General features: G+C 46.8%; 1 protein-coding gene across 1 annotated transcript; it reads right to left on the bottom strand.

Annotated features, from left to right (window-relative positions):
• Positions 1-966: 966 nt before the first annotated feature.
• On the bottom strand, positions 967-19,141 carry VDAC1 (voltage dependent anion channel 1). The gene is made up of 9 exons (XM_075102932.1): positions 19,050-19,141; positions 11,604-11,673; positions 11,005-11,054; positions 9,874-10,026; positions 9,727-9,779; positions 7,298-7,525; positions 3,148-3,298; positions 2,707-2,764; positions 967-1,927 (listed from the first exon to the last, which is right to left on the bottom strand). Exons 2-9 carry the CDS (start codon positions 11,668-11,670, stop codon positions 1,836-1,838), a joined length of 852 nt encoding a protein of 283 aa, XP_074959033.1. The 5' UTR covers positions 11,671-11,673; positions 19,050-19,141; the 3' UTR covers positions 967-1,835.
• Between the last annotated feature and the right edge of the window lie 716 nt (positions 19,142-19,857).

Raw genomic sequence — 19,857 nt, 5'->3', positions numbered from 1 at the left:
ACATTCAGCTTGGCATCGACCAGATCCCTCAGATCCACCTCCACGGGGCTGCTCTCCAGCCTCTCATTCCCCAGGCTGTCTGTTGTGCCCCAGGGTTGTTGTGCCCCAGGTGCAAAATCCAGCACTTGCCCTTTTTAAACTTCATATGTTGAAGTAAGGGGATGCAAGCCCTGAGAGGAGCCTTGAAAGTGATTGTGGGAGAACAAATTCCAAAACACAGATGCCTCGAGCATGAAAAAACCAAGAACAAGCTGCCCAAAGGTTTACGGGGACACAGAACACAAGCCATACACAGCACACGGAAACATAAATGAATTCTGAGTGTCTGCCAAGTTACTGTGAGCTGGTTGCATGTGGTTTGATTAGATTGGTGAAATCTAAAAGGGACTACTTCCCCCACGAGTGTTAAGTTAAATATCTAAGATAAGACATACTAGGAAATACTCAGGAATATCCTGTTGTAAGAGGGAAGTCAGCCGGCGTTGCACAATTTGCAGGGCGTCACTGAGGCAGATCTACCCGTCTCACAATGTCGTAACGCCATTGCTTCATCAGGCACATCCTGCACCACAGCCTCCTGCCATCTGCACACCACCCACCTCGACTGCTCACATATGAAAAAATAGAAAGCTTTAATGAAAAGCCACTCAAATTTATCCCAACTGATAGGCGTTCTTTGCTCGCACCTATTTGTTTATAGAAAGGTAATTCAACTTAGTGAATTCTGCAATGAAAGATAAACAAGTCACGTTATCTTGTTTTCTCCATGAGCTGAACAAATGCGTATGAGCAGATGCCAGAGCTCAGGGAGCACTAAGAACACGGCCACGTCTGGAACTTAAATCTACTAAGTATTTTTCGTTTGTGTGGTACAAAATCACCCACTAAGATATTGCAAGTCTGCTTCTGGAGCCAAGAATTAATATTAAATTGATTGCACAATTAATATAAAGACAAAGTAAAAGGTGACATTTCAATATTTTATTCAAGTTGGGTTTGGGTTTTTTATCCATTTTTAGTAGTGTCAAGTACAGCATTTTGGGGTCTAGTTCCACACAAAATGGAAGACTCTCTAAAAATGTACCCATTTAGTCGCTAAAAAAAAGTGGTAATAAAACAAAAGTCCATTTTAATTTTAGTGATGCAACTATGTGATTGCAGTTATAAAGACTCTTCCCTGATTATGGCCCTGTCTTACAAGCTCTCCGGTCAGTGCAAGGGAAAGGAACCACAACACAGGACAGGTAGTATTGGCTGAGTCACATCAAACCTCCTCCGCAACGGACTTACACAGGGTGGACAACCTAAAGCGTTCTGGAGACAGCTGCAGGTGGAAGATAACCAAAAAAGACAAGCCGTTCACAAAATGGCTATCTAAAAGAGATGGTTTTTTGAAAAATCCCTTTTTCAGACAAGTTTGCACATTCCATTGTGAATTGAAACCTTAACTGTCGGAATATTTTGCTTATGGAATTAACAGTACAATATAGCGGTCTTAACGTCTCAGTTTTTATACCACATTAACATATTCCTTGTGCAGTCAATACGTTCGTAAAGGTAATCAATACCTCCCACTTCCTATCATGTGGCAGCTGACACATGTGATGGGCAATAACATTAAAAAAAAGAAAAAGCCGGGAATTAGAAATTTCCTTTTATGCTTTTGTCTCCATTTCTTTAGCAACATCATTTTTAAAGCTTAGCTGTCTTTAACCAGGACTAGCAGGACTGATACTGAGCAATACTCACATCCCAGACATAAAACATTGAAAGGTACACTATACTCTGAAGGTAGCTATGCTGTATTTTCAAATTAACGATTGTAGAATCACTCCTTATGCTTCAAATTCCAATCCTAGACCAAGTTTGTGACCACCTGCGTTGACATTCTTGCCGTCCAACAAAGCTGACAATGTCAGTTTGATACCTGCGAAACAGAAAAGCAAGAGGAAAGACGAACTTAAAACTTCAGTAAACGAGCTTTACGTTCAGTAGGTGCAGCGTCTGTGCCGCTCCTTTAACTCATCGGGTAGCTAGGTTAATGTAGTTTGGCAGCTAGCCTTGTAAGGCCTGGGCATTTTAAAACAATTTGCAGATATGAAATCTTTCTGAATCATGAAAGTTATAATAAACCACGGTGATTGATTCTGCTTTTTTATCACTCCAAGTAATTAAAGCTCTGAGCCAATTCACTGCTGCTGGTCCACTGATTAATCTCATTTTAGAGTCCAGTATTATGAAAATCTGGGACCTTGATACATACCCACCTTTCTAAACTCCTTTAAAATCTCAGCATGAAAAGGCCTGAGCCCTGCCTACTGTGATAGCTCATGTCAGTCTGCTTGGTATTCCGGCAGCAGATTTCTTAGACTACATTAAAACCAATCTCACAGCAGTACGGTTGTCCTCATCCTGGACCAGGGCACCTTGAGAAACTCACATTTTCAAGCAAAAAAAATTCAGTGATAGGAAGCCTACTAAGAGAGCAGTCCTGGAAAAGTTCGTCGTTGGGTTCCCAAGCAGAATAGCGATGTTACAAAACCATGTACATTTGATCACAAAAAAAAACCCTCTTTGATATTTCCAGGCTAAAAATCATAGAACCATTGAGGTTGGAAAAGGCCTTTAAGATCATCGAGTCTGACCATAAAATCCAACCATAAATTATCACTCACTGATGCCTGAATTCCTTCCACGTGGACTTACCTGGCTTTAAAGTCTGAGTGTATCCTAATCCAATCAGACTGGAGTTGTTCACTTTAGCCTTAAAGGGAAAAAATACTGTATGTAAATAATTTTGCATCTTTCTTCAGTCCTTCCTACTTGAAAATTAAAATAGCACCTTTTAAGCAGCTAAAGGGTTTAATCTTTTAAATCACACACACACAAAAAAAATTGCAGACTTAATTTTGCCTCAAAATCTCAAAACACCGCCCAATAATATGATAAAACATTCTGTGTCATTTTTAAGGAAAATCCAATAGTTGCGCTCTCACGCTGCCAAAACCAAGGCAAACAGATCTATGTGCCAACCACACGCCACAGAACTGCACTGAAACTGTGCTTCACTGATGTAAAGGCTGCCTCGCGTTTCCCTTACAAGAGCCTATTTTCGAATACTTATAAATGTTCATGCACAGCACTCACAGAAAAAGAGGCATCTGGGTCAATCTGATACTTGGCTGCTATTCCAAAGCGCGTGTTGCTATTACCGGCTGTCCAAGCAAGATTCACGGCGGTTTCCAGTTTATCATTCACCTTCTGGTAAATGGAGCCTCCAAATTCTGTTCCATCATTCCTGGAAGGAATGCATTAGTCTAGTTTTAAACTGCACCCCAAAACAGTCGCCTTTTTTTCCAGTAAGATCTATATTTGCAGAACATTCACTTACACCTCATTTAATACCCCTGTAACAACTAAGATGGAGACATTAGGCCAGATCGGTTATGAAGTCATTTTGAAATGCTTAAATTCATTGCTGCTTACTGTATTGCAACAAACAGCTTATGACACTGAAAAAAAGAAGCCATGGCGAACTATCAAGAACAGACTAATGATGACAGCTTCCAATTTTCCCTTCTCTCTAGATGGGAGTCTTTATAGTAAAGAGATTTATTCTTCTCTGCATCTCTCTGAAATAATTATTTTCCCAGGCATATGTCTCTGTAGTGCCCTGAAGGGCTGCACCCTGGTCACTGAGCCTGAGCAGCCATCCCAGCGCTGCCTCGTCAGCATGCTTTTACCAGACACCCATGTACCGCACCAGAAGCAAAGATGCCAATTTAGTGTCCGATTTCCTGCCACAAGTGGGGTCCCCCAGGGATCCATATTGGGCCCAATGTTATTCAACATCTTCATAAGTGATCTGAATACCGGCATCAAGTGTAGCCTGATGAAGTTTGCGGATGACACCAAATTGAGTGGGGAAGCAGACCCTCTGGAAGGGAGAGCTGCTCTGCAGGAAGACCTGGATAGGCTGGAAGAGTGGGCCAGCAAGAACCTTATGAAGCTCAACAAGGAGAAGTGTACGGTCTTGCACCTGGGAAAACAGAATCCGGGAGTGCAGCACAGCCTGGGATCCACCTGGCTGGAGAGCAGCTCTGTGGAAAGGGACCTGGGGGTCCTGGTGGACAGAAAGCTCAACATGAGCGAACAGTGGCTGCTGCGGCCAAGAAGGCCAACAGGATGCTGGGTTGCATCAAAAAGGGCATCGCCAGCAGAGATAAAGAACTCATTATCCTGCTCTACTCAGCGCTTGTCAGGCCACACCTGGAGTGCTGTGTACAGTTCTGGTCCCCGCTGTACAAAAAGGATGTGGCCAGGCTGGAAGCGGCCCAGAGAAGGGCCACCAAGGTGATCCAAGGACTGGGAAGCTGCCATACGAGGGTAGGCTGGGAGAGCTGGGTTTGTTCAGCCTTGAGAAACGGAGGCTCAGAGGGGATCTCATCCCCACGTACCAGTACTTAAGGGGCAGCTACAAAGAAGATGGAGGCTCCCTTTTTACACAGAGTCCCATGGAAAGGACAAGGGGGGATGGACACAAGTTGCTCTTGGGGAGATTCCGACTGGACACGAGAGGGAGATTTTTCACAGTGAGGACAGTCACCGTTGGAATAATCTCCCCAGGGAAGGGGTTGGCTCGGCCACGTTGGACATCTTCAAGAGCCGTCTGGACAGGGTGCTGGGCCGTCTTGTCCAGACTGTGCTCTTCCCAGAAAGGTTGGACCAGATGATCCCTGAGGTCCCTTCCAACCTGGGATTCTGGGATTCTATCAGCTTTTGCAAATGAATACCATTTGCAACAGTCCTTATGGTACAACTGTACTATAGATATCTCTCTACTTGAAACCGAAATTAAACTAACTTTACTTTGCAGAGAGTACTGGCCAACAGCTGAATGATGACAGCCTTCTACCGCTGCTACCGAGTAGCACAACTTCCAGTTGCTGCTGGCACCAACATCACACAGGGAATAAAGCATGGTAAAGAAAATGCAGAACGTTAGAGCTTACAGATCATAAAAACAAGAGCGAAAGACTTTGTAAAGCCCTGCACTCCTTGTAAACCAGTGAGCATCTGGATTTCCATTTTCGCTCATTGTTTTAGATGAGGATACAAACATACTGCACAAAACGAGCTTTAAACCCTAGGAAGACCTCTGCAAATAGAATATTTATGATTCTTTCTAAACCATGAAATAATCTGGTTCCAATTATTAGTGTGTTCCAAACCTTAAAAATAGGGGCAGATTTAGAATCTCTCCACTTTGGCCTGATGTTCCTCAGTTGATAACAGTTGCCCAAACAGCAGCGATATGCCTATTTAAAAGTTCAAGCAATAGCAGCAGCCTTTTAAATTGTTAGAGCAATTCTTCCAGAAAAACGCTACAATACTTACTTCAGATAAGCCTGAAGCTCACATATAACTGCGTGTGCTTGGCTCTCAAGAAAAGGAGGGATTAAAAAGGACTGAGGAGAGCTGGTTACACAGGCAGATTTTGTGCAAGGTTCCCACAGAGCTCTGTCTTGACCTGCAACATTAGCGGGGGGCGGTCTGAGCTATGCTTAAAAAATGAGGAAAGTCATATTTAAAACTAGAAATTATCCAGCCCTACCTCCTCTTAGTTATTATTTATTATTTAAAAATAATAATAATAATAATAATAAAGTCAAATCTCCTTTTAATTCTAATAGCAATACTAGCACTTTTTCAGATGTGGATTAAAAAAAACATTATTCCCCTAAGAAAATTAATATATTAAGCCACCATTAAGGAAAGTAACTTGCTAACGTGCCCAGCTGGTCTGTGTAATGCCAGGGAGACAAGACGATGCTTCAGGCCCCACCTAGTTAAACTGTCAGCTCTGCCACTGCATCCCTGTGAAACACTGAACCCTCTGAATACAGCCACCAAGCAGGCCAGCGCTCGGAGTTCCACACACAACTGTTTCTGGGATTATATAAAAACTCCGACATGTTTCAAAGCTGAAACACGTCAAATACCTATTAATACCTATTAATAAATAAGATTTCTATTTCATATCATATAGCTTTGCCTGTGAATCAGTAGAGTATGATTATTAAATAAACAAATCAGGCGTCCTCCTGAGGGTGATTTATCATCCACGTACAGTAACAGCAACCTAAGAAACAGACCTTTGGGAATCCAAGAAACAGCACAGTAAGATCTGAGCCCCTGCTGCTGTTACAAAGTTATTTTCTGCTGTTGCTTTAATAAGTAATAATAATTACAGCATTTTAAAAGCAAAAGCCAGTAACGCAATGTTTTGAGCTGCCACAGCATAACAAAGTTGAAAGTCATTGTCCTTGCAAGAATAACTCCGGAGTGGAGGGGGACCGGGCATGTCGCGCTCTGGCAATCCTCCAGACACACTGTCTGAGCTGTGAAGGTTCAATTGTTCTGTAAGGCAGCGGGAGCTTCCTAAACCAGATCTCTGCAAACCAGCATGAAACAGAACAGAAAACCTTTGAAGAAGCAGCTCCAGGAAGGCAGAACAGTTGTTCGGCCCCCAAATGGGAACAGCCTGCAATAGCTCTGCTACATGGAAAATGTCCAATTACCCAAGCGAATGGGAAAGGGGGGGCTGGGGGAATGGATTAGGGATCGCCTGATCTTAAAAAAGGGTCTTCCCCAAAGGCATAAATTGCTTTTTTAAGAGGAACAGGAGACAGAGAAATTAAGGTTTCCATGGAATTTGGTCGTGGTTTCCCACTGTTCATGAATTCAGAAAGGACAAATGCTTGTGTAAACAGATTATTAGGAGTTATAGTACTAACACAAACTTTTACACCATATCCCTCCCAGTACTAAACCAAACCCAGCCCGTATCTCTTCCATTCATTCCCTTTTGCCTTTTCTTGTCAATCCTCTGATTAACTCTTTCACCTACAGATCAAACCACCATTTTGTCCGATTTTGACCTGTGCGAAAGGAAGGCATAGCTTTTGTTTCAACTTTCACAAAGCGTATTTTTACAACCCACTTCTTTTACGATTCCGCTAATAGGTTCTGATAACCTTTTTGTGTTAGAAGGACAGACACTGGATGCTTGGGTGCTCAGTGAGTTCCAGTTCCTTCCCTCATGCACTCCCTCACCCGCGTAATTCAAAGAAAAGTTAATGCAGCTAAAAAAACGCAGCTTGCCACCTTAAATGATCTTAATTTCAAATCCACCATTCCCTCTTTCACCATTGCTGAAACTCCGACCCTTTCATTGTTCTAGTAAGCAGCAAAATCCTTTCAAATTCCGTTTGAATGCCCATCTGCCAATACTTACACATTAGTATGAAGCTGGAATTCATCGGTTTTATAGCCAACAGCAAAGTTGCTCTGGGTTACTCTAGACTTCATTGTCTCAAATGTCATTTGGTAACCTGCCAGCCACCCCTCGTAGCCAACCACCAGAGCTCCGCGTATTGAAGGACCAGCAATATCAAAATCCATGTCGCAGCCGATGTTGATGTGTTCCCTTTTGTACCCTGTCTTAACTTTAGCGCTCTTTTTCCTACCAAAAGAGAAAAGAAAGGATCTCACGTCTTTGAAAAGGTACACTCGTAGGGAGCGATTCAATCAAATCAGTTACTTCAACTCAGCGTAATAGCTTTTGAAGACAACGTGTGCATACCTGGAGAGCCACGTGGCACGCCACCTCCCTACCTTTCACATTTGCAAAACCCTAATTCAGCTACGGTGAATTATTTGCAGTCGAGCAATCAAATGCAGTGTGGCGCCCCACTAAGCACTTCTGGGCTGTGTTATGAAAAGCAGCAGCGCAGTGAGCCAGACGGGAGGTGAGAAAAACAAATCCTGGTCTCCAGCTAATCTGATGGGTTTGGAAGTTTGGTGGATGCAGGGAAGGAATGGAAACCGGAGCAGTTTACAGGTTTGCCACAGAAAGTCAATAGTGGTTGGCCTTTCCCAAACAATTTTTAGACAATCCCAGTGAACTGAGCAATTTCATTTACTGTGACAGACATCAAGAAATGACTTCTTTCTCTCCAGGTTCCTGAGGGAAATTCTCTGCCACTAAGGAAGGAGGATGCTTCAGCAGCTCTGGCACCCTGTTTTCTCCTTAGGATGCTTCATGACATTAGAATGAAGCCATTAGGAAGGCTGCCAGGTTAACGCAGAAATAAACTTCCCTGAGTCACTTGTTTCTTTTTATACTGCTGGCTGGAAGAGTGTTTGCTCGTGTGCCTTTAGGTCAGTTTACATCAAGGGTGCAGACCCTCACAAGACAAGATTGTTACGTCTAATATATTCAGCTACTCTTATTTAAGATTTTTTTCTTCCCTTTTTACCTTACAAGTGTCTTCTGTCTTTGACCAAACCTCTTTCTGAAATCTTTCTGGAAAAGTCAGGCTAATTTGATATTTCAAATACTCCTGAAGAGCTGTTTCAGTTCTGTATGACACGCACATAGATACCGATCTACTACTACAACTACTGTTATTAATTATTTTGGACTCAGGAATTTCTTGTGTTTTGCAAGACCAGAAATAAAAAGCAAGACTGCCAGAAGCACTCAGCATTAGCTTGTCTGCAACTTCTGTAAAAGTCAGCGGCACCTCTCCCACCCGTGTCAGCAGGGACAGAGGCAGGCTACCGCGGGGCACGCCGGAGCACGACCCTCCCTGATGCAGGACTCGTCACGGCCAGTAAGGAAGGGGCAGAAAGTGTCTCATATCCAGACATGATGCGTCCCTGTCAACCTAAACCAGGTCACACCAGGATTGAATCTCACTCCATTTATTCCACTTGTAATAGTCCTCCCACAAGGCAATTGTTATACCTCCGATACCACAGTGTCTGTGAAGTGCCTAAGAAATAGATGTAGAGCTGTAGCTTGTCATTCTCCTATAGGGTTTTTCTTTTTTATTTTTTTTAAGAATCCCATCAGGTAAGAAATAGTGATCAACAAACATTAGAGATTATTCTGGTCAACAAATACAAAAAAAATCTCGTTGATGTAGAATTAGGACTCGACTGGAAGCAGTTTACCATGCAGAACGCAATCTAGAAGACCTCTACTGGGACTATAACCCCGGCAGCCTGCGGTGCTGCTCTGGGAGCCTAATGTGCAGAATATTTTGACTCACTGGCAGCACTGCCTGCAAAAAGATAATCAGGGGGAAAAAATAAACCAACATCTAGACCTACAGCTGCTGCTTAATCCCTCTGGCCCACATAAAACATGGCATCCAATCGCCGTGGCAGAAATACTCATCCAGCACCAAGGCAAGCTGCGGCCAGCGAGAATTCAGACGATAAATTCCGCTCGGGAGAAGAGCCCAATTGCTGTGTCGACCTATTAGAGCCGTGGCCAACTGGCTCCCGGAGCTTGTTAAGCTTTGCATTACAGCTGACTTGTTTAGCGCTTTTATTCAGACAGTAGCTCATCCTCTGACATGGCCAGAAATAAGCAACAGGGGCGCAGACAAAACCTTTTCTTCCCATCCTAATTCTGACTCTAATTTTCAAGTTACTGTCTTTTACTGTATTCAAGTTTGCTTGCGATAGCGTAGGATTAAAAAGGGATTGCTAATACTAAGATTTAAATCAGATGTACGTGATTTCATCATACACAGGCTGATTACTAGCTGTCTCAATATCTTAGGATGGGAGGAGTAAAGAAGCTAGACAGTATTCTGGAAAACTAAACCAAAAAATGCCGTTTTTTGTCACTTATTCTTACTCACTTCTTACCCAGTGTTAGGAGAGAAGGAGGAGTCAAAGGTCAGCTTCAGGCCACGTGCAAGCTGAACAGAAAAGAAATTCACTGGTTGGATTTCTAATGAGGGACTGTCGTTAAATTTTTAATTTGTAAATTGCGCCTTTTGAGCCAAAAATTACCTGATCTTCAAGAGTAATCTCAGTGCCTAGTGTGTTGTCGGTGTTCCACTTTTCTGTGAACATCAATCCGTATTCCACCCATTTGTATTTTGTTTCCAAGCTACCACTAACTTTGCTCGTTTCTGAGTTTGCTGAACCTGAGCTTGTAAATTCCTAAAAGGAAGAAAAAAAAAAAAGATATATGTATATATTTGCTTATATATATATTTGCACACAGGCAAATACTTATAGAACACATTAATCGTTATATTTTGGGACATTATTCGACACTGCAGAGCTCTCAGAAGATTTAAGAACATGTCTGCTAGTCATGAATATCAACACACTCTTGCCCCACAACACAATTCAGCGTCAGAGAGAAAAAGCACCGCGTGCTAAGGGAATGGCTACGGGGCAGGTACGTGGGTAACCCTTACCGGCAGCGTAACACAGAATAGGGTGCTAGCCCGTACGAGGCATTCGGTGTGCCAGCCGGCAAATGCTTCCTAGAGATGTCCTAAATATTCGCTCCAATACAGTTGCGTTGCAACTTGTTCAGTGACCGCTAAGAAAAAGGAGCACGCAGCACATTCAGAAACGATGCTGTCCGAAATTCTGACCATAGAAGCCGTGAATCACAAGTGAGCGCAAGCTCTCTTTCAAAACTGATGATCAACCATGGGCAAAACGTTATTCTGAGATGCTCATTAAGAGACCCCCAGAGAGTTTGTGCTCCTCGCGAGCACAGAGCTAAATCAAAACCTTTACAGACAGAAATCCATGAGGGAGCACAGCCTCTCCTAGCTCGAAACCAGCATTATTTCTGCTCGTTCAATCCAGTAAGGCAGGAGGGAGGCACTGCCGCTTCCTCCCAGCAGAGGCTGTGGCGGTGGCCCCAAACAGCAACATAATTTGCGTAGTAAGCAATTAGCACGGTTGCAAAGCAGCCCTTCGCTGTATCTTCTATTCTAGTCTGTGCACAGTCTCGTATATTATACAAAAATTTCAAATGCAAAGCAACGCGCAAGGTTATAATATAGCTGAAAAATGGCAAGGGGAAAGTATGGGATACGTATTTACTTTTAAAAAGAAATCTAGAGCAAACACAAGAACATTGCAATGTTTTGGATTTCATTGTGTTTCCAAACTCACCAGTCCATTTTCAGATTTTGTTTTCAAATCAAGTTTTATTAACCCAAAACCTAGAAGATGAGTACAAAATAAAAATCATATGTATGTTAATCTGAAAAGCATTTCCGATTTATTTCTAAAAACTCCCTTCTAAATCCCCTGTGAACTATTAAAAAAAATGAGGCAAGGGTACAGTTATCAAACCATGAGTTTTTACGAAGCAGATGATGCAGCTCGTACTCACTTCAGAGAGCACTGATGAATCCTACTGACCTCAGCAATATAATTGGCACCAAATTAGGTAATAATGTCTTTATTCATACTTTATTCATAAGCAAACTACTGACATCAGTGATCCTATTCATGATACAAGGAAACAGTCAAAATACAACATCCAATTTTCTTTCAAAACAGGCAACAGTCCTATGGGAAACGGGAGGAATTTTGACAAAATTAAGTTACCCTGCCAGGCAGCAAGGGCAATGTGAAGCTATGGTAGAAAAGTCTCTGGATTCTAATGGAAATTATTGGAATATTTATCAGGGGAAAGTAACAATGTCCTAATAGTTTCAGGAATCAGGTAGACAGCGAAAGACCAAACTTATTTTGGCTTTATTTACCATATCCCTTGGTGAAAACATCTCTGGCGGATTTGCCCAGATCAGCATAAGCAGGTGGAACAGCCATTTTCTGGGGGAAAATAAAAATAAATAAATAAATGAAAGGAAATTACAGTGTTCAGAAACTTATTAAATTCATGTATGCAACAAGAAACTTCAGCCCGTTTCAGCCAGTCATTTTCTATCCACCACCTATCAATTAAACACAGCCTGAAGAAAGTAGCTACAGCGAGTAGTGTGATTTGACTGTGCTCGGGAGCCAGCCGCAGCCATTACCATGCATTTGCTACCGAGGATGAGAAACAGGTTGCAGCACAAATACACATCTTAGAAGAAGAAACTGTCTATGCCTTCCCAAAGAGTTCACTGTTGTTCTCTTATCAGTGTAACTGCATGAAATAACGTCTTTTTTTAAAACCATTTCTTGGAAACAATTCTCCTGTTTCTTGCAATAGATCTATGCGTTCTGGTGCAAAGCATTAGGGCCCCAAGTCATCCACTCAGGAAATCTAACCAGGACAAGCGCCTACCATCAGAGGCACCTCTCTCCCCCTAATTCAGGGCCGCAAGCGGACAACATTTACGTTAGCAAAATCAACAAATGGTCGTTCTTCTGCTTCAGTTTTCTTTGACTTTGCTACCGCTGTTAATGGGCTAAGGCGCCTCCTTAGACGTTGGCCTTTAAGTGTTTTTCTGTTCATCAACTGGGAAAACAATGAACTTGCTAAGAAAAATTAAGACCGAAGGGATGCTCCGCTGTGAAGTCTGGCAGTCAGGAGGGAAGCCGCAGCCCCGCGTCAGCAGCCAAACGCGGACACGAGCTCTCTGCAAAGCCTGGAGCGAGGCACCAGCCCAGCGGTGTGGACACCGCCGGGGCAGCTTTCTCCACCACGTTCAGTTCGGCAGGGATGCCCACGGTGCCGTGCACGCCCTCGCTTTCCCACCCTCAGCAGGCCCCAACCGTTCTTAGGTCAGTGGCCTCCTGCAAGGGATATAAACACATCCCATTTTCTCAGCCACTGAGAAAACTGTCTTGTACACGGAGGAGAAAATATGATCCTGAGAGGAACAAACCAGCCAAATCTACCTTCTAATCCGAGTACAGTAATTTGTTCTAGGGAAGCAAAGTCAAACAATCTGAAATGGCATACACCTTCTGTCTTTACAGACAAGATTTCATCATTTTAAAAAAGCAAAGGAGATAAATCATAAAGCTGGTCCTCTCAATACCAGGTGTTGCACTAAAATTCCACATTCCCAAACTTTTTGGTTATGCAAAAGTAATAAGCAGTTTATTCCACAAGTGTGCAAATGCTTAAAGAAAAAAATTGCCTGCCAATCCTTACTCCAGACTATTCAATGTTAGCAGAAAACTATTCCTTTAAACCACAAACACACCAGCTAGCTCTGAGCATGACGGGTGCTCTTAATCGTCTTTCTGGCTGCAGACTCGGATGCAGTTCTCTGGGCAAACACACCACCCCACGAACATCAGATAGGGAGTTTCAACAGTCGCTCAACGCCTCAAGCGCTCCATCCAACAAGCTGTTGCCTGCTAAAGCAGGGTATTGCTATTGCATAAACGAAGAATCCCTATCCTAAAGGGAACAAAAGAGATCTGGTGGTTAAATAAAAGTAAACAGTCTTCTCAGAACATAAAGTAGGATACAAGGGCACACAGTATGATGTTGCTCCGGTTGTGGCGACTACCGGCATGCATCAAGAAGTCCCGTCATCTCTTTCCAGGTATAGTTCAGAAGTCGCAGCCCCAAATATGTAAGCAGCTAAACAGTTAAATTTACAGAAGAAAAAAAAAAAAAATCCATATTCCAAAGCAGTTTTAGCTGCTTATATTAGACCTAAATGTCTCTCTCCATTTGTTGTGCAAACATGAAAGCTGGGATTTAATGTTTATAAGCACCACTCTGTACAGGAGAAACCATTTTAATAGTTGACCAGATGTAGTGCTGGAAACACAGAACCAGTCTTTAAAAAAAAAAAAAAAAAAAAAAACACAAATATGGAAAACCCACACGCACTCACAAAAAAAGTCCCAAACCAAGTATTGACAGTTTTCTTTAAGTAATTCCTCTGCTCGTTACCAAAGTCACTAGAAGCAGAGTACAACCACCCGCTTGGAGGTGATGATACCTTAAAGGCAGGGCTAAGGCAGCACGCAGGAGCGGGACGGGAGGATTCACTGAGGCTGTACGTGTCCAGGAAACGCTCCCTCCCTGCCAGAGCAGCCCAGTCTCATGAGAACTCTCCAATGGGTATTTCCATTTAGCATCATCAAAAATTAAAAACGTTAAAAATCCCTACACTTTTAAATCAAATAAACATTGCTCTGAAGGATAACGCGCTGCTCTGCCAGCTGCACTTTGGAATCTATCAGACCTATTTTATCCACAGCCCCTTTGAGTCACTTCATAAAATGAAAATCATTTTCTTGAAAACTGAATGCTGTAGGCTTTTGGGTTGGATTTTGTAGGTTATGTTCTTCCCTTACGCTTCGTAGGTTTGTCTTATGTTTGGTAGGCTATATCCTTCCCTTATCCAAGTCCACGAAGCCAAGTTTTGCCCCCCGACGTCTGTGTATCTCCGCTGGACGTGGCCAGGCTCGTCGGGTGGATGAGCTGTGACAGGCTGCTCCACTGCTGCAGTCTGGGCTGTAGCTGTAGGACAGTGGGAGACGTCGAGATCTCCACTTAGGCAATTACTATAATTAAGGGACAATATTGAAAGCCAAATCCCTGCCGGTTGTAAGGCAAGCCATGTAATGCACACAGAGCAAGGTGTTTAAAATTGCTGAGCGAGGAAAACACTACAAGCCAGGTAGGTGGTGGTTAACCTTGCTGGTGTCAGCAAGAACAAAAATAATTATTTCTGTTTGCACTGGCTAATCAGAAGCTTCTTGTTTAACAGATGGAAAACAAAACTGATTACATCCTGTGCGAGTGCAGTTGTAAGACAAGCATGCTTAACAAGGATTCATACTCTTAAAGGATCAAGGAATGGCCATGGCCAAGCGCCCTTCCTTTTCACCAGTGGGATCCCAGCACATTAACTCGGATTAGGTTAGGGCTGAAATGAATTCATTGCTTTTATCCTTGTCCAACAGTGCAAATAGCTGAGTGACTGCGTACCTCAACTCCCGCACAAAGGAGAACATGTATCATGTGTTCTAAGTAGGAAAATACTTTGATTTTCTTGAGTAGGAAATACTGTAGCACAAGTCCTGAGTAAAGAAAACCTGAGCTGAGGAGTTCGCACCGAGTGCTGCTGTGAGCACCACCTCCATCAACGCCTGATTTCTAACTGCCGTGGGGAGAAAACAGGGGGCTTCCTCTGGAGCCAGCCCCAGTGAAGATTTCATTAAAGACAAAGCACTTCCAGCAGGCCAAATTTGAATATTTTCCAGTGTCACAGACGGCAAAGTTTTCACCCTGCGATGAAGTTCTGGGCAATTAAATCCAAATCAGCCCAACAGGCAGCAAACCCCTGGGGTGCCCCGGCAAATGGGAGGCCTGGTGGCAGCCAAAGGGAAGCTTACCTCTGCTTGATAACTCTCCTACGTGCCTAAGTTAAAGTTTCCCTACACAGAGTTATCAACTTTATGATATTTACATGAGGGGAAGGAGCAATCAAAAAATTTAAGATAAGAATAAAATCCATTGTAAGAATAAAATTCTCATGAAGACAACGGGAGTCTACCAAATTCAAGGCTAAGAAAATAAAAAGGTTGGATTTAACCTTACTCCAACCACAGTTTTTACTAGGAAGTTTGAACTCGTGTACCATTTCTTGGTGGTAACAGTAGTTGTGAACATCGCAGCTGCCCGTCTCCACAAGCAGTACCCCTGAGAAGACGGTAACTGCAGAGCTGACGTATAACATAGCTGCGGGGACACGTCCCACCAGCGCGTGAGCTGGGAGGGACAGACGGCATCGCGTATGACACCAGGTACACTCTGTCTGCCGGAGGAAAATAGAGCACGAGGGTCTCTTGCTTCAAGACAAAAACAAAAAAAAACCTGATTGATTTATTTCTCATTCATGTCCTTCATTAAAGGAAAAATTATTCCTTGGGATGAAGCAACTTTTAAGCGCCTTTCTGGACCCGCAGCCTGTGCAGTGTCGTTCCCCAACCAACATATGTTGTACCCATGAACAGACCACGAAGGACGATGCTCTCGCTCTCAGGCAGAACAGGGCCCGGCTCTCTCGGCGTGCCACGGCAGGCTGGCCGGAGCCACCACCCTGCACAGCACCGGTGTCCCTGTGCCGCCGTCCGACACCCCAGGCTGCCAGGTGAGCGCGGCGCTGGCTCCAGAGCACGGCGCTGGCTCCACAGTTTGGGCTTTATGATCCAGATCCCAAACCCAGTCAAGCCACGACCACAGTCTGCTTTGCATCAGGTTCAGAAGCCTAATGGTGCAGAGATTTAAAAACACGCTTAACCATAACTACATGAGATCAAACATCAAGTCGGGCACATTCACAGGTCTTTTGAGAAGCCGGTATAAGCACGCGATTTGTAAACACTCTGCATTGCGGGACACAACGCTTAACAACACTTTTTGCCCCAACTTGCTGCTGTGCCGACGTCATGTAATCCATGCACCATTATGACTCAAAATTTAAGACACTGGAGTCCACAATTTCTTTCATGCAGGTACGAGTAAACCCACGCAGTGTCCTGCTGACACTCGCAGGATCACGGCCTTCCTACGGCAGCTTTGCTTTTGAACTACATACGTGATGGAGGAGATTTAAAGATTGGTTTGTGCGGTATCTCCGTAGCCCTATAAACACAGCAAAGAGGGATAAACCTCCTAAATGCAAATATTATGATTTAATCTATACTAATATTGATGGAATTAAAGAAAGAGTCTGCTCTTAATTGCACCGGTTTAAATTAAGAATGACAACACTGTATGGAAACCCCTTATTAAACTATCACATATAAAAGTGTCAATTAAACAAAGTTGGGGGACATTGCAGCCTGCTGTAGCTACTGTACTTACTAAAACAGCAAGGAATGAACAAAGAACAAAATACCCTGGACTTTAAATTAAACATTCAGGTTAACTATCTGTTTCTTTCAAATATCTGCAGAGGAGGAGGAGAGCAGCACTGCTGTCCCACCCCGTGCCACCAGCCTGGCGCAGGGGCACGGCCGGTGCACGCCCGGCAGAGCGCTCAAGAAGGGACATGCCCCTCACTCCCGGCCCCGCTGCGGGAACACCCAGCGCCAGGTCAACGGGGATGACTAAGTAAAGCGGCATTTTGTCTTCCAGCACAGTTTAACAGCTTGATACTCTCACACCGATGAGGAGCATCCGCCACACCGGAGCTCAGGCCACGGAGCCGGTGGATGGGGTTTTTTCTCTGCCTGCAGCAGATGCCAAACCCACGAGGGCCTGAGCCAGGCATCCTGCCTGAGCCTGGCCTCCTGACTGCACCCCGCCTAAGCCGGGCTTCCCGACTGCACCCAGCCTGAGCCAGGCCTTGCCGATTGCACCCCACCTGCGCCGGGCTTCCCGACTGCACCCTGCCTGAGCTGGGCTTCCCGACTGCACCCTGCCTGAGCCGGGCTTCCCGACTGCACCCTGCCTGAGCTGGGCTTCCCGACTGCACCCTGCCTGAGCCGGGCTTCCCGACTGCACCCTGCCTGAGCTGGGCTTCCCGACTGCACCCCGCCTGAGCCGGGCTTCCCGACTGCACCCCGCCTGAGCTGGGCTTCCCGACTGCACCCCGCCTGAGCCGGGCTTCCCGACTGCACCCCGCCTGAGCTGGGCTTCCCGACTGCACCCCGCCTGAGCCGGGCTTCCCGACTGCACCCCGCCTGAGCTGGGCTTCCCGACTGCACCCCGCCTGAGCTGGGCTTCCCAACTGCACCCCACCTGAGCTGGGCTTCCCGACTGCACCCCGCCTGAGCCAGGCTTCCCGACTGCACCCCGCCTGAGCCGGGCTTCCCGACTGCACCCCGCCTGAGCCGGGCTTCCCGACTGCACCCTGCCTGAGCCGGGCTTCCCGACTGCACCCCGCCTGAGCTGGGCTTCCCAACTGCACCCTGCCGAGAGCCAGGGCTGGGGACATCACTCCTGCTGCTATGGCAACCGACAGCAATGTCCCCACACCATCACACCCCCCCACGCCACCCCAAACACGGGCAGGAGGAAAAGGTGCAGGCTGTGGATCAGTGTAAACCTTCAATGGAGAGCGCTGGGGGGAGGGATTATTCTGGGATGTCTTTTCGATAGTGCAAAAGCCCTTTTTTGAAGGAATTTCAACACAATTTCAGAGATGAAATGCCCCGAGACAGGTGATTGTTCAACCATCCACTGCGCCGAGCAAAACAAACTGCAACGTGCTTCTGATCCTCGCTAGACCGTCTGAGAAACGAGAAGGGATCCGTTTCAGCTGGCATCGCTATAAATATTCCCCCGAGACACAACCCTGCGTCGGTCAGTCAGGATGAGTCAGCTCCGCTACGTTTTCAGAAAATTTTGTTACTATTTTTTGGTGTTTTTTTTTTAACAAATGCCCAAAGACTGAGTCTTTCACCCTCCAGCAAGAGTTGTTCCCAGCGAGGGCTGTGACGAGGCAGAATGGAGGCATTCGCACTGCTGCTGCCGCGGCTGCACAGCGCTCCCTGCTTGGTTTGGGGGGGAAAAAAACAGTCCTAAAGGGTTTTAAACTGATGTTATCCCCCCGCCAAGTAAAGAGCTACATTTTGAGAATCAGCAGAGTAAAATGAAACAAAAATCACCCCTTCTTGGGGTGGGGTTTGGGGTTTGTGGTGCATCTCAGGCTGAATTTGCCGGCCTGCAAAAAGGATCCCAGGGGCACGGATGGGTGGGGTGGGAGGGATGTCAGCGCTAAAACGGAGCTAAACCCGGGCCACCCGCCACCCACGACCTTTGCACCCCGGGAACGTGAAAAACGGTCCCCGCTTGTGGAAGCGTTTCTCCGGGATCTCGCACGCGCGGCCGTGGCCGAACGACCTTTAAATCCCCGTCACGGGGCCGGCGCCCGCCTGGGTCCTCGCTCGGCCTCCCGGACCCGAGCGTTGGCATCGCGCGATGCCACGGGCGCATGGCGGCACCCCGCACCACATGCCACCGCCTCGCCGCCCGCCGATGGCACCGTCGCCCCCACGCCAACCGAAACGACCCTCGTTTGGCTGAGCTCGACGTTACGTAAGGAAACAGTTATTCCCATTCCCACGGACCGTGGATGGCAAAACCCTCTCGGGTGGATACGGATTCCACCCCCTCCGCCCCGCTCCCACCCGTGACCGGGTCTCACACCCCGGTCCCCGCGGATCTCCCAGCGCCGGAGGGTCGGAGCCTCGGAGGAGGGGGTGAGGGGCGGCCTGGGGACGATGCCCGGGCCCCTCACCCCGGGCCCGTGTGTCCGCCCCCCCGCCCCCAGCCCTACCTGGCCCCGCCGCTCCCGCTCCCGCCTCGGCCTCCTCCGGCGGCGGCTGCCCCGGCCCGGCGCCTCCCCGGGCTCTGCGGCGGCGGCGGCTGCGTGACGGCGGGCGGGGACGGGCGGGGAGGGGGCGGGCGGCGGGGCGGGCCTTGCCGCGGGGCCCGGGAGCCGCTCCCCGGGACGCGCCGGGACTCCTCGCCCCGCCCCGGCCACCGGGGCAACCAACCGCACCGGCTCCGGGGTGCGGCGTCCCCGGGGGGCACCGGCAGCCCACCGGCACTGGGCCGTGCTCCCCAAGGTGCACCGCGATCCCACCGGCACCGGGGCACAGCGTCGCCGGGATGCAGCAGGATCCCACCGGCACCAGGCGATGCTCCCTGGGGTGCACCGGCAGCCCACCAGCACCAGGCAATGCTCCCCAGGATGTATCTGGAGCCCAACGGTACCGGGCGATGCTCCCCAGGATGTATCTGGAGCCCAACGGTACCGGGCGATGCTCCCCAGGATGTATCTGGAGCCCAACAGTACCGGGCGATGCTCCCCAGGATGTATCTGGAGCCCACCAGCAGTGGGCAATGCTCCCCGAGGTGCACTGAGATCTCACTGGCACCGGGCGATGCTCCCTGGGGTGCACCAGGATCCCACCAGCACCAGGCAATGCTCCCCGGGATGTATCTGGAGCCCAACGGTACCGGTCGATGCTCCCCAGGATGTATCTGGAGCCCAACGGTACCGGTCGATGCTCCCCAGGATGTATCTGGAGCCCAACAGCAGCGGGCAATGCTCCCCGAGGTGCACTGAGATCTCACTGGCA

This window comes from Phalacrocorax aristotelis, chromosome 8 (assembly GCF_949628215.1).
Source record: "Phalacrocorax aristotelis chromosome 8, bGulAri2.1, whole genome shotgun sequence".
In the NCBI taxonomy this organism is placed as follows: domain Eukaryota; kingdom Metazoa; phylum Chordata; class Aves; order Suliformes; family Phalacrocoracidae; genus Phalacrocorax; species Phalacrocorax aristotelis.
Note: the sequence above shows the minus strand (reverse complement) of the source record. Positions and strands in the feature narration are given on the sequence as shown.